Source organism: Maniola hyperantus, chromosome 15 (genome assembly GCF_902806685.2).
Source record: "Maniola hyperantus chromosome 15, iAphHyp1.2, whole genome shotgun sequence".
Taxonomy (NCBI): domain Eukaryota; kingdom Metazoa; phylum Arthropoda; class Insecta; order Lepidoptera; family Nymphalidae; genus Maniola; species Maniola hyperantus.
In genome coordinates, this window is record NC_048550.1 from 7,969,901 (window position 1) to 7,985,200 (window position 15,300).

General features: G+C 41.4%; 1 protein-coding gene across 7 annotated transcripts in view; it reads right to left on the reverse strand.

Moving 5' to 3' along the window:
* The window catches only part of LOC117989036 (proline-rich protein 36-like), a 92,291-nt gene that overhangs the window by 3,812 nt on the left and 73,179 nt on the right, over nt 1–15,300 (reverse strand). For 4 of the 7 annotated variants that reach the window (XM_069503360.1, XM_069503359.1, XM_069503356.1 and 1 more), the window contains 6 exons: nt 5,138–5,197; nt 3,382–5,010; nt 3,154–3,299; nt 1,803–1,944; nt 715–917; nt 204–316 (listed from right to left, as the gene is read on the reverse strand). In XM_069503360.1, coding sequence (XP_069359461.1) covers nt 204–316; nt 715–917; nt 1,803–1,944; nt 3,154–3,299; nt 3,382–5,010; nt 5,138–5,197 — 2,293 coding nt within the window. Of the gene's footprint in view, nt 1–203; nt 317–714; nt 918–1,802; nt 1,945–3,153; nt 3,300–3,381; nt 5,011–5,137; nt 5,198–13,847; nt 14,449–15,300 lie in introns of those variants that run through there. The other 3 variants (XM_034976414.2, XM_069503358.1, XM_069503357.1) reach the window with 3 other exon arrangements.

Below are 15,300 nucleotides of genomic sequence, written 5' to 3' on the forward strand. Positions count from 1 at the left end.
ACTAAAACTCCGCTGTCTGTCAGCGGGCTGTATCTCATGAATCAGGGACAACCCTCCACCTCTCATACCCACCAAACTCTCGGTTAAAACTCTCGAATCGCGGGAGGGTGCCCGTTCGGTACTTGCTCTTGGCGTTGACTTATCTCATGAACTGTATCTAAATTTACGTAAAGTTAGTAATTTATAATTTAGGATATACTCACTAGTTTGGAATAGTGATTCTGCAGAGAAAGGGTTGGGATTAGGCGGAGGCAGCGGCGCGCCGAACAAAGGCGGCGCGGGAGCGAAGCCGGCCCGCTCCGAGCCTGTGGGCCTGCTGGAAGATAACAACACCATAACTATGGTAAACCCATATTACAAATGTGAAAGTGTTTGTTTGTTGGTTTGTCCTTCAAATCGACGTGATTTTTTTGCATGGATTTAGTTAATGACCTAGAGAGTGACATAGGCTATTTTTTATCCTGAAAAATCAGTATTTTCAATCAGATAAATCCACATTATGAAGTCACATAAATCATCTCGAAAGTAATTAAAATCAAGTGGTTTTTCATTTTATGACAAGTTAGTTCCTTCTGTGCGGCGTCACCTACTGGTCAGTGATAATGCAGTCCATAGACACGTGTACGCGACAGGCCAAGATGGCAACCGGGGTAGGAACGCCCTGCACACGTACGCTTACAGTATTAGGGATGGTACTGCAGCGGATATACTCACGTTACCCCCCAGTGCGCGGGCGGCTTGGCGCTGGAGCTGATGCTGGGCACGGTGGGCACGGGCGCCAGCGAGTGCGCCAGGTGCGGCGCGGGCGTGGGCGCCGTGGGCGTGGGCGCCGCCAGTCCCGTCAGCCCGCCTAGCGCGCTGAGCCCCGTCGACAGCGGGCCCAGCGTACTTGACACGCCCAGCGTTGGGACTGAACCCTGGAAATTATTATAACTACGTGTTTACAATTGAAGCCTCATTCATCATGCCAAACCATAGCCGGCTCACTACAGAGTACAGGTCTCCTCTTAGTATGAGAAGGATTTGGTCATAGTCCACCACACTGGCCTAGTGGGGATTGGCAGACTTTACACATCTTAGAGAAAATTATGGAGAACTCTCAGGCATGCAGGTTTCCTCACGATGTTTTCCTTCACCATTAAAGCAAGTGATATTTAATTACTTAAAACGCACATAACTCGAAAAGTCACGAAAAGTTACAGGTGCGATCGAACCCCCGACCTCCGATTAGGTGGCACACGTCCTAACCACTACGCTATCACAGCTTTTTTTGAAGCCCATTAGATTAATGGTTTTGGAGCTCGATTTTCCCCTTTAATCTTGCTACAAAATATTGCTCTGCTACCTACCAAACATCATTCTTGACTGGGCTCGACAGACGGACAACAAAGTGATCCTATAAGGGTTCCTTTTTTCTCTGGAAATATGGAACCCTAAAAATAAATAAACCTGAAAGTATAATACCTTAAAACAATCATGCAAACTACACATCTTGATAGTCTCAATAATTTCACCCCAAATCTGCAGACCACCGCTCCTGCCACATCGTAATCACATCTGACCCGATATCCCGCTTGCGTCTGCTCAACTCCTTCTTGGGCATGGACTGGCGTGCGTCCTCGATTTTCCCAGTACGGATAGAAAAACCGATAGACGTGCGTTGGGGTCCCAAGGTGCTGGAATGGCGTTCTCGCACCAGGAATGAATGAACGACATCAAGCGAGTCGTAGTGAAAGTCCATACAAGAGATCTATGTCCAGTAGTGGACGTCTATCGGTTGATGGTGATGATGATGAACTTACAGGTAAAGGTGCAGGCAATGGGCCGGCGAGCGGGGCCACGAGCGGCGCGGCCAGCGGCGCCGTGAGCGCTGACGAGACGGTGGGCGCGGCCGACGCGCCGCCCGACGCGACCGTGCTGCGCGACAGGCTGCTGATGTTGCTGCTGAAACCAACCGGAATACGTGTTAAGTTGGGGGAAAAGCCTTTTAGGTATAGTACGCGACAGTCGAGATGGAAATTGGGGTATGAGACGCTCGATCTCTCGCGTACAATAGACTGAACTACGCGACCGCGACACGCAACACTTGGGAGACGATATTCACACATTGCTTTATATAGAAACTAGCTGATTGCCCACGACATCACGTGGATTCAGGTTTTTAAAAGTCCTATGGGACCTCTTTATTTTGCGGGATAAAAAGTAACTTCTCCAGGGGGGTGATTCGCTAACTCAGTGTTCAATGATGAATGATAGCCACCAAGTTCATTTGATATTTATTTTTAATCCATTGAAGGGTTATCAATTAGGAATCATTTTAATATCATTCAGTGAAGCAGCAATCTAGAACCTACCAATGTCAAATGAGCTTGGTGGCTATCATTCATTGTTGGAGACTGAGTGAGTGAATCGGTATGCAGGTCAATAAGTATTTACTACGAGTATGTATGTATATCCATGCAAAAATCTCGGGTCGAATATAACATAATATATAGTCAGATTAAAAGTTTGTTATGGCTTCTTTACAAGAACTAAACGGATAGGTAAAGCCTACGCTTCTATGCTTACAACATAAGCCCATTTTGACCTCGTTTCGTGTGTAATAAATACAAGATAACAAGTAAATTAACGTTAAAACTTTGTTTTTATCAATTCAATCATTATTTTGAATTTTTAGATATCCCCTCTGTACAGTTCAAATTCGAAATTCACTTAATTGTTGTATCAAGTTTTGTCATGGGAACGAAATTCGTGTGCGAAGGTCCACAAAAACCGGTTCAGTAAGAGTAAAAAAAAACTGATCATAGGATGTGAAACAAATGCATAAGTTTAATGAAACTAAAAACAAATATGTCAGTCACAATGGTGACTGTGGCAAAACTAATAGCAGAAGTTGTTAGCTATGGTTGGTGCAAAACAAGTAATCGAATCTAAAGTAGCAACATGGTGATTTGCACAGGTTAGAGACTTAGGATTAAATCTACAAGCCCGGCTGAGTTCTCTTTTTGTGCAATGCGCCTTGTGTTGAGAGATTGGACTACTTGTTTTACCCCAAGAGCCAACTAACCAGAATGGATGAATATGCCATGATTGACGGAACTGACTGATGCAGGACCGAACGTGTAATGGGCGACAGAAAAAGGGTAACATTACCTGAAACTCTCTCGCTCCCTGCTGGGGCTGTGCCCCCGCGGCGAGTAGGAGAGCGGCGCGTGCGCGGCCAGCGAGCCCGGCGTGTGCGGCCGCACGCCCTTCGGCGTCTTGGGCGCCACCAGCGGTGACGCCGACAGGCTTGTCCGCTGGAAGTTGCAAAGAACGCACAATTATTACTTGAACGTATTAGAATGAATAAAAAATACTATAAAGACAGTCGATACTAACCGCATCAGCAGTATTTCTCGGAGACGCGGCAGACGGCGGAAGGTAGGGACTGTGTTGGAGGGTGGGCGCGTAAGGAGCGTACAAAGTGGGGTAGGAACCGCCCGAGTACACGGCCGGAGGAGGATAGCCGTTCAGCGCCATCGCGGAACTCACGGTAGCACTTTCGCTTCGCGCCGGTATCTCGCTGGCGGGAACCGGCACCGGCCGCGAATCTACCATCGGTGGAACTATCGAGTGACTGTTTACACTACTGCTGCTAGACGCCGGAGTTAACACCGTTGGAGCGCTTGAAATCGGGGTGGGATCTATATTCATAGGTTGATGCAACGTGACCGCCGGCGCTAAGGACGCCGGATGAGGAGGCAAACTTAAACCTGGATGCTTTATACTCGGTGTGAAACTAGATATTGTACTTGTGGTCGTGGTGCTCGATAAATGTGGTGCGCTTATGTGATTCGGCGTCGACGTCGCCAGCGGGTTGGAACCGCTCATTGGAATATTCGCGTGGCTCATGATACTGTGGCTACTGAGCGGATGAGTGAAATGCATTGCGGCCGGTGGATTCGTAGTAGACGGCAGGTGATTTGCCGATATGTGGTTCGCCACACTGAAAGCTGTGTGATGCGAGGGTCGACTCGCGTACATCGGCTGCGCGGAATGTTTCTGTAAACTGGATTGACCCGGATAGGGCATCGAATGGCTGTGAATACTGGAACTTATGTTCGAGTTTACATGACTAGACCCGATAGACGGGGCGACGAAGGGGCGGGAGATCGGGGCCGCCGGAGACGACGGTCGGCCGGAAGGCGTTTGACTCGGAAGACTGCTAGGAGCGGACGCGGGCGGCGTCTGTGACGCAATGCTCTGCGGCACGCCATTCGGCACGATGCGGTTGGGGAACGAGGTAGGAACGGAAGGGTGAACCTGCGCCTGCGCCGGCGACGCGTTCCGGACGTCGTGGCCGGGTATCACAGGGTGAGGTTGCGAGTGGGGTCCGCGACTCGGGAGACTAGGGTGCGGCGCGGGCGTCGCCGTCGGCACCAGGTGAGGCGCGCGCGGCGCGGGCTGGTGCGCGTGCAGGTCGAGCGGCGCGTGCGGCGGCTCGGGCTGCGGCGGCTCAGTCCGCGTCTCGTGGTTGGTGTGGCGGTAGTCGGGCAGCGCGGCGACGGCGTGCGCCTGGTAGGCGGTGTGCGAGGGGAAGAGCGGCGAGGGCGCGGGAGGTGCGGGTGGCGCGGGCGTCGGACTGTCGGCGGCGGCGCGCGCGCCCGTTTGCAGCTTATTGTTGCTGGCCGGGCGCTCGGGCGTGTCGGCCCCGGCAGCGCCCACGGGCCGCGCGGGGACCTGCGTGGCGGCTTGGCCGTCGAGCGCAGGTATGTGCGCGCCATTGTTGCGGTGCGGCGTGTCGGCGCGGAAGGGCGGCGGTGGCAGCGCGGGCGGCGGCAGTGCGGCCGGCGCCGGCGAGGGCGCGGGCTGCGGCAGCGGCGCGGGTGCCGGGCTCGCGCTGCCGCCGACGGGTGCACGGGACAGAGCCAGCGCGCCGCCGCTGCCGCCTCGCGCCACCAGCTCGTTCTTGACACCGCCACCGCCACCCGCGCCTGTCACCCGGAACAGAGACCCAGCGTCCGATGCCTGTTAAAATTAATAGAATACAATGATGTTTTAAAACTACCAATTAATTATGTTTCTCGTTATTCTAGTTAAAACTGTAAAATATGTACCAATTTAATATTATAGTATAAATGAAGATAATTCTTACATCATCCATCGATGCATCGTGATACCTAGGAGATGCATTTCTGCTATTTTCTGGACTAGCCTGTAACAAAAAGAAATAGTTCCATTAACTATTTTTCTCTTAAATTTATTTTTATTTAATTATATTTGCAAAGTCATCAATCATATTATAGCTATTATATGTCTATGTTTAAACAAAAGAGACCGCGATTTTGATTTAAATAACATCGTCGTTAAGATAATGGTAGTGCATCGCTGAGATCATCTCATTTATTCAGAAGATAGGTGAGGACCCCACGCCAGAAGGTATAATGAAGACATTACTATTCAAAGCTATGTTCCTGTACACCTATTGTTCTTGCCTAATACACAATATCCGCTTGTTGAAGACCATGTTCCTTGAGAGATATCGTATCAAGACACTATTGGAATATGCATACAGCGCTGAAGCAATCTCTTTGACAATTGACGTGCGTAGTTACATTACAATGGCTTTATGTTTCCTAATAATTAAATTATATTGCAATGAAACTTATAATTTTGTATCTGAAAAGTGAAAATATCATCTGAGGTACGAGTATATTGTAAAAATCTGCTCACTATATTTATAACGACTACAATTTGAAATACCTTACAAGTTAACAAATCAATTCAGAAAACTTTACTTTCAGGATCGTTAACCATGAAGGTTCAGATAAAAATGGGACAAAACATATGTGGTACCTACTTAGTCCCTAACTTAGCATTTAGTTTTAGAGGATGGTACTTGTTACATTGTTAGATTCGCTTCCACTAGCCGTTGTCACCGGTTGTAAGTTTTGTTGAGGTATCTTGTTTAGGTCCAAAGAAAATGTTGCCAGCGTTAATTTGGTTTAATGATAATTTACTTCATAAACATTTTGGGATCTATATATCATTGACAAACAGCGGCGAGTGAATGACGGTCTTTAAGAGAGAATGAAAGTAATTACTCGAAGACATTTACGATCCAGTCGAGAATATGGCTCAATAAAGTTATTTACGTATCCGATACGTGAATGCTGTGGACTTTAATTATTTAAATTTTAGTATACAGTAAAATAAAAATACAGTTTTGTTAATAAAATAAAAATCAGTACCCTTATTACAAATGCGAAAGTGTGTTTGTTTATTGGTTTGTCAAAATTTAGCAAAATGCCAAATTTCAGCCCGATCCGTCCAGTAGTTTGAGCTGTGCGTTGATTGATCAGTCAGTCAGTCAGTCAGTCAGTCAGTCAGTCAGTCAGCCAGTCAACCAGTCAGTCAGTCAGTCACCTTTTCCTTTTAAGAGCAAAGTAAGCGGAGAATTAATGTGTGAAATTATCAAGTTTAACAAGACTACTCTGCGATTCGCTTTTGAGTTATCCTATCACAGAAAGAACAAAATAGGATAAGTACAAAACAATTCTTATGCCAATCCTATTTCGCCCGGTTTCCATTCCGCACGGTACATCAATTATTATTAGATCATTTCGATGGTAGGAAACCACGAATTACATACTTTATACATGTACACGAGTGGCGGAAAGAGATAGTCAATCGATCGCGTGAAAGGAACAAATCGTTTTGGGAGCGTTCCGGCAATTGAATGTTTAGTCTTATCCGGAGGAGCAGGGTTGTCAAGTCTCAACAATTTCCGGCACCATTTCTTGGGAGCAATGGCTTGATTACCCAGCCGTACTATTCGTTCCAGAAGGCATGTCAACAGTCAATGATAATAGTTTTATTCAATCCGTGCATTTACTTACGATTACTTAGTTACTAGATGATGCCCGCGAACTTCGTGCACGTGGATTAGTGTTTTTAAAAACCCGTGGGAACACTTTGATTTTCCGGGACAAAAAGTAGCCTAAGTCCGTCCACATGATGTAAGCTAACTCTGTATCAAAAATCATCAAAATTAATTAGGTTGGTCATGAAAAGCTAGAAGATAGACAAACACACTTTCGCATTTATAATATTAATATGATAGTATGGATTAGGATTTCGACAATTTATTTCTCGGGATTAATAAGAGCAGGCAGTATACTTCATAACTGTAACTAGGCAGAATTGATCTGGTTTAAACTTACACTCAAATCTATAATTAGTTAGTTAGGCTATGTAGTACTACAGTTATTGATTTAAACTAGCGGTAAGAAATCTCTATTTCTACCCTAGTCTACACAAAAAAGTTGTTCTTCTAGTTTTCGACAAAACGTGTTAAAAGCATGTCAAATGTAAAACTTCTATTATTTTGTCTCTCATTTATCAATAAATTTTTTTCACGTATTTACAAGTTCTATATGAAACTCTCATTGCAATTTGTTTTTGGTGTAAACGAAATTTGGTGTAAAATGGCAACAATAAGTACATTTTTAAACCTTGGTGTAAAAAAAGCAGTGTTAGGTTGACAAAATATTCGTTCATGTTCTGAAACTTCGAACCTGTAATCCTTTGTAATATTTGTATTGGCCCGGTAAGTCTGGTAAATGGTGATTTCTGGCGACACTAAAACGGGGGTGGTTCGTGGGTCGTCGGCAACAATGGAGTAATAAATCACGTATGGGGCGCGCGTGCCGACGACCGGCCGCGGCGGCGCGGCGTCCGGTGGCGGTCGACTGCCGGCATCTTCGCGACACCTTCAAAGGAGCCGCCGAGTCTCAGCCCCGTGTCTGTGCTTACTCGCCTTTTGTAATAGACACCCGCCTTGACTCAAACGATGACATGATATGCAAATAAGCGCCTTTTAAAATGCAAATTGTATACCGTTATGCAGGTATTATTAAGTTGATAATAAACTCTTATGATTAAGATGCATGCATAATGTAACTTAATTTGATATTAAAAGAACCTGTTATTATCGTCATAATGCCACAATTTAAAGTCTGTATTAATATTTAATTATTTGGCACATACCTACACTACGGGGCCGAAAGTATTGTACATCGATCTTTAGAAAGAGATAGCGGTTCCTTAAAGCAAAAGCGTTGTTTTTGTCGTTGAGACCAACAAAACGTCTCATAGGTATGAGTGACGAGACAACGCTCTTACAAACCCGAAATCTCATTCTAAAGGTCGATGTACAATATTTCTTGCCGGCGACAGTACTCGGTTTCTAGCATCTTTTAGTAAATATAGGTATTCCTTGATATAATATTTTCCTTGTTAGCACGCCATCGCACCGTAGGTCCTTTATGCAATCGGTATCGTACGATAAATCACGATTAGGACTGCTTAATAATAAAAATTAAAATATTAATAAGTTTTTAATGACCGCATATAGGTATAAGAGGTCGCTATAAACTATTAAAATATGTCAAAGTCGTTAATGATTTACATTTGCAAACGGATCGCAATTTAACCTTTAGAAAACATTTAAGTTACAATATAAATTTTCTGGTAATTTTTTCGCCATCAGAAAAATATTATGTTGTTGAAAACTCGTTGAGCTGACAAATGATATCAGATAGCATATTTTACTTCATCAGTTTAATAAAATATGTTATCTGGTATCATTTTTTCAGAGGAAAAGATTGCACTGTTTAAAAGAAAATATATAGGCCACGGTTATTTGCCAAGATGACATTATTCATAAAGTTTCAATCGTTTTCCTTCTTGCAAAAGAATTCTTACTTATGTTAAAAATTAAAATAAGTTTATTTTAATTTTATGATGTCTTAAAATAAATAATACTACGTTTCTACTAATAACTTTTAACTGGCTAGCCGAGCGATGTTACATTTTATCTAAGGCTCAGGGAAATAATATATAAATGAGAAATGTTATCGTTGTAGAATTTACATTCCAGTGATTTTTTTGTTTGTTTTATGAATGTTGGCCACTTGTCAAAACCACTTAACATTAAAATAGATAATCTCAGAGATATTAGCGCGATGAGTGATGTCGCGTCGACAAGTAATTATAGTTCCGTTGCCCGACCGAGAGGAAAACGCGCGAGTTTAAATAAACCAGCAATAAAAATAAGCGGTCCCATTAGTCACCGCTGTCAAAATAAATAAAAAACATGGGAAACTATTAGAAAAAAAATTGGTCCAGTGCGAGTCGGACTCGCATACGAAGGGTTCCGCAACATCGTACAAGAAATAACACTTTTAATTTCATGGCGGCCATTTTGAATTTTTATTATTTGTTGTATAGAAATACACATTCTGTAAAAATTTCAACTCTCTACGTGTACGGTTCACGAGTTACAGTCCACTGACAGATAGACGGACGGACGGACAGCGGGTAAAAGGGTCCCGTCGGCACTCTTCGGGTACGGAACTCTAAAAATGCAGAGCAACACGGTTGTTTTCAAAGCTCTTAATATTAATAAGACACGAAATGGAAACGATCAAGCGCGAGTTGTAGTTAAATTGTGATAGATTAATAATTATTACGAATGAAATTCATTACACAAATTTTTTTACTGTTTCTTTTATGACTTTGAAGTTATCTGATAATTAATTAACGAAAAGAAATTTAACGAATAATTGATATTGAATTAAGTATAGTTTTTGCATTTCACGAGGGCGAGTGGCTCATGTTTGTGTTTAAGTCGTATCAGTATAAGTAAGGTACATACACTAAATGTGTGCGTTTGCGAGCGCTTGCTCGCGACTGATTGGTCCGACATGCACGCACACTTACGCAATGTCCATGTAAACGACGTAACCACAAGTAAAGTTCACTCGTCTTCGTGAATTGCAAGAACTGTATTAGAAACTCAAGCCGCGGATTCAGTGCGTCTCCACTAGGACTCCCACGTGACTCCCACTGATGCGAACTGGGGAGGAGGAGAGGAGAAAAAACGACATGATAGCTTTTCGCCCCTCATTCGCAATTCTAATACTTTGCAAACTTTTAATAGGATAGAACTTAAAATTCAACGAGAATTTCGTATAAAAGTTCAAACAGCGGCTTGCGATCCTATCCTTCGGCGACTTTCTAATAATGGTCTGCGGTCTACGGATTTCAACTATAATATACTAGCTGATGCCCGCGACTTCGGCCGCGTGGATTTTGATGCGACTCTTTGATTTTCCGGGATAAAAAGTACTTAGGTACTCTCCGTCCTTTCAATTATCTCTATGCCAAAAATCAAGTCGATTGGTTGCTTAGTTAGAGCGTGAATGGAGGACAAACAAACAAACACACTTTCGCATTTATAATATTATTAGTATTAGTAGTAGTAGTATTTGATTAAGTTATAAGCTTCAAACAAACCGGTCATAGTCTACAACAGTCGTAATAACTCATTTAGGCAGTTTTAATGTAAGCATTCCATAATTCAGTATAGTTCAGTGGTAGAATTTAAGTAATATTTTGCCTGCTATAGAAAAATTATGTTTTTATTGTTGATGTTAATATCATCTGGTCTATAAATTTAAATAACAAAAATAAAATAAAATCAACCTTTTATCTGCGTGTTTCGTAATAATGTGAGATATATACTACTAAATGATGCCGCGGGCATCATTTAGTAGTACGTACGAGTACGACGTTGTTGAATATAATCAAATATATTATGTTTCTAAAACCGGATGGATAAAACCTGCACACAGAAAAAGTAGCAAACAGTTTCGACTCGACTGGCTTCTAATGCCACCGGCACCGGCTTCAGATTCTACCTGTCGTAAAAATTGCAATCTACTGTTTGTTGCAAAACAACACGTGTTATTTCATTCTATATAATATATCCATATCTATTAATATTATACTTTTTTCCTTTTTTTAAATGATTTTTTTCAAAATTGAAAACATTGCAATAAAACTTAAAGCTAGGCCTTAGCTAATTACTATACAAACCATGCTCGCGTGGAATGGTGCCAAGAATACTGGCTGCATTGCCGCGCTGGACAGCCAGGCTGATCCGTTGCGAAAAAAATGAGCCAGCCCTTCTGTCACTATATGAGGTTATTAATCGCGGTGAAATCTCTCGTAAAAATTGTTTAAACTCCATATAGCCCCAGGATTTAATTTTTATTATTGTTGAATCTAATATTATAAATACGAAAGTGTGTATGTCTGTCTGAATGCTACCTTTTCATGGCTCAGCCGTTTAAACGATTTTGACGAAATTTGGTACAGATATAGCATCCCGGGGAAGGACATAGGCTAATTCTGGTCGCAGAAGTTCAAACAGTTCACACGGGATTTTAGAAAACCTAAATCTACATAAGACGAAGTCATCAACTACTTGTTATAGAAATACCTTGCACCTTGGAGATTGACATAGACTAGGTTCCTACTTTTTATCCCGTAAAATCAAAAAGTTCCCACGGGATTTTTAAAAACCTTGAGACCAAAGAATAAACATTAAGATAATTTCAATTCAATTAATAACTATATAACTCAAGCTGCCGGATATGAATACGATTTCCTCTTTGATTTTTAGGTTATCATCATCGTCATGATGATCAACCCATAGCCGGCTCACTACAGAGCATGGGTCTCCTCTCATTATGAGAAGGGTTTGGCTATAGTTCACCACGCTGGTCAAGTGCGGATTGGCGGACTTCACACACCTTTCAGAACATTATGGAGAACTCTCTGACATTCAGGTTTCCTCACGATGTTTTCGTTTATCGTTAAAGCGAGTGATATTAAATATCACTCGCTTCTTAAAACGCAAAGTTCAATTTTTATGTTAAATCTTCGCAATACAAATCCGGTGTTGGCAAAAGATCTTTGAATCGTAATATTACACAAGCGAATTAAAAATTAATAGGAAGGTAGGCATTAGTTAGAGGTCAATTTATTTATCGTATGCACACAAATCAGTGTTATGTTGCCATAAAATATTGACACAGTCGCGGTTGTAGTTGCTAAGTGAATGGAAAAATAAACAAGGGATTTCTGTTGTTGAATCTTGATATACTGTGATCTCTACAAACAGCATAATTATCATATTTGTATGTTTTATATCCAAATAAGAACTGTATAAATAAAAGGCTTAGATAGACAGCTTATTATTTTATGCTAATGTAACTTTTGCACACAATAAGTTGTTAAGTACCTACCTACAGTAAGCGACAGGTCGAGATGGCTATGGAGGATGGAACGCCCGGCGAGAAAAACAAAAATCGAAAGAGACCTCGAACAGTACCGCGTGCGTGCAGGCTAGTTTATGCCGTATCACAACGCGCGAGAGTTTATTTTGCTCTAAACTTTTTCACTTTATTGGCAGGGCGGTTCGAGTGGATGTACCTACCTACTATTCACATTACGTCTAGTGAGTTACTACAGTTTCTCACACTTTCGATTTTATACTAAAGTGCAATTTTAAAAAATGGCAATGATTTGTTTACAAAAGCTAATTGATGTAACTCGATTTTCGAATTAAAAATTAAGACGAAAATTAACTTCTTTTTTTTTTGAGAAAATAAAGTATTTAAACCTAACTCATATACTTAATTTTTTATTAAGATATCAAACTCCAAAGCAAAAACCAAAGAGTCCAACGAAATGTAACGTCTAATTAAGTAACTCGTAGTTTGTAACTAAATAGTGTTTATTGTTGCTGTTGAAATTAAAATAATATCCGTGATATTAATAATTAATTAACTACACACAGCTTGGACGGCGACATGAATTGATATGATCTTTGGTGAATTATAAATAATTTATTATCGCGTGTTAGCAATAAATTTGAATTTAATAGTCGGGCAATAGAAAGTATAATTATGTAGTTACCGGAGCTATAACATTTGACCGCATTCGAACGTAATGGCAGTAGGTACGGAGCTAAAAGCGAACCGCGTTGTTTCGGTTATCGTGACTAAGCGCAATAACAATTCTATTAGTTTTTCAATACAGAATATATTATTGTTAGCGTTTTGTACCTAATTATGTCACCGGGTATTTCCATGGCATGGCGGTTAGAACAGGAAACATGTTTTGTTATACTAAATCATTTTGAACAAGTTCTTCGGCTCGCATTTTGGTGTAAGGATAGGAAGACTTGTATTGGTAGAGAAAGTACGTGTAGCGTATCTGCAGCTTAGATATGTCTCATCACTGACATTTCGTTCTGAGTACGCTCATAATATTATGATGCTCGATGCTGCTATCAGCGCCAGAAAGGGCGGAAATCAAGGTGCTTCAAAAAAAGGATACTTGTATCAGTAGAATTATTCAGTGAATACTAATTATGTTAATCACGACGTATTGACAATAAACGACATAAATGTCACAGGTAGTAATTTATCGGCATTGAGGTTTTTTGTAAAACAATCTACGAAGCGAAATGTACAAAACGAGCAAAAAATCCAATTGGTATGATATGAGGTGTTTTAAAACAGTGTTTTTCATTTTAAATGACCATGTATGTTTTGTCCTCGAAACTGCACAAAAAGCATACCAATAGCTTTGTTTTTATTTGAACGCTAAAAAATATGTAGAACTCTTTTATTATTTTATATGACATCGCTGCTGTGCTGTTTCAAACAAAACGTAAAATATGTATGCAGCCAACGTTGTGAAAAATAAAGACTGACAAGTGATTTATAAGATAGTTTGAATTGGAAACTGTCCAATTTGCATCTATGTGGAAGAAGATTGTTTGGAAATCGCATACATTTCAAAACCACTGTGCCAACATATTTATTGATGTCGCAATGAATTGCTAATATGAACAAAGTTTCATTGTGTTACATTATACTTTCATTGCTCTTTGCACTTTATCTTCTTTTTAAATATTTTCTTTAGGAATAATAATGTTGTAGGTATACCTCGTGTGCTTTTTCTTCTTTAGCTGGAGATCGTTTGGAGTGTTCTTTTTCCGTCTTTACAGAAGCAGCGCTTGTTTTTTCGTTTTTATGACTTGCCACCGTTCCATTGCTTTCTGTTTTTTGCTTGCTTTTTTTCTTGCCTTCTTTCTTACCACCGGCAGCATTGCCTTTATGGGAATCCTTGATCCTCACTATGGTAACTTTTTAAAACTAACACCACAATCGTTTACTTCATGCACTTATAACACAAAACACCGTATGAAATCACAGATTTAATGTACCTACGCTTTTGTCACGCCTCATGTAAGCGCATTAAAGTTAATATGAAACACTAGAACTTGCGTTAATTGGTTTAACTAGAACCAGCGTCACACAAAACTTTTTGCAATTATCACACAATTGTTAAAATCCAGTTTAAAATCACTGCAATCCTTGTAGCACTGTAATCCATAGAAGTCGTTTCGGGAGCTGGGAATCTATCAGTGAACAAAAATAACAATAGATCGTGGCTTTGAGCGGAGACAAAGACGTCAAATAATATACAACGCATGGACGTGATGTCGGCCCGATGGCCGCGGCGAGAGTGCGGCACGGAGCAGGCCGCGCGGCGCGTCGCGGCGACACGGTCGGTCGTCGTCCGCGGCGGCCCGCGCCCCGCCGCGCGCCTCGCGCACGCGCCGCCCGCCCTACAAAACGCTCCGTTGAGCATTTCTCGCGATACAATACACATGTAAACGGCTCTCCAAAGCCAATACATGCCCCAGCGTAAATACCTTCGGGGATATATATTTCGGATTCGGATTAATGCCAGAGGATTACGCTTGCATTAACTAAGATAGTAATTAAGTACCTACTTCAAATTAAATATTAGTTTATTTTAGAGTCCCTTTTTCAAAATTGCTTGGCAAATAAACAGAGCTGATTACATGATGCACATTAAGCGTCACCTTAAAAGCGATAGACGAGTTCTTGTCGACTGTGGAGTTAATTTGCTCAATTTCATGGCTGCTGTTATTAGGCAGTAATAATTTCGGTTGAGAAAAATACAATGATATTTAGTAACAGTTCAAATAGTGTTCCATCACTTAAAGATTGGCTTTCATTCGCGAGAATTCAACTTTTAAGACACACACTGCCCAAATCACCGGCGAAGTTAAGCCATCCTTCTGCGGCCAGGCCTTTCTGCCTAACACTTTCCTCGCATGATAAGTTGAAGGAGTTCATACCTACTTGGTAAACCTTGTAAACCTTCAAATTCTCTGTATTTATCGTATTATGTAAATATTATTGAACATGAGTGTAGGTAAGTCACACGTTTACACTATACATTATTAGTCAGACTACTTTTATAAATACTCAGATTGAACAACATGAAACTTTATTACCATAAGAGGGAAATAGTAAATTTGGCATAGCAAGATTTATTTATGTTGTGCTCTAGAAGAAGCTTTAC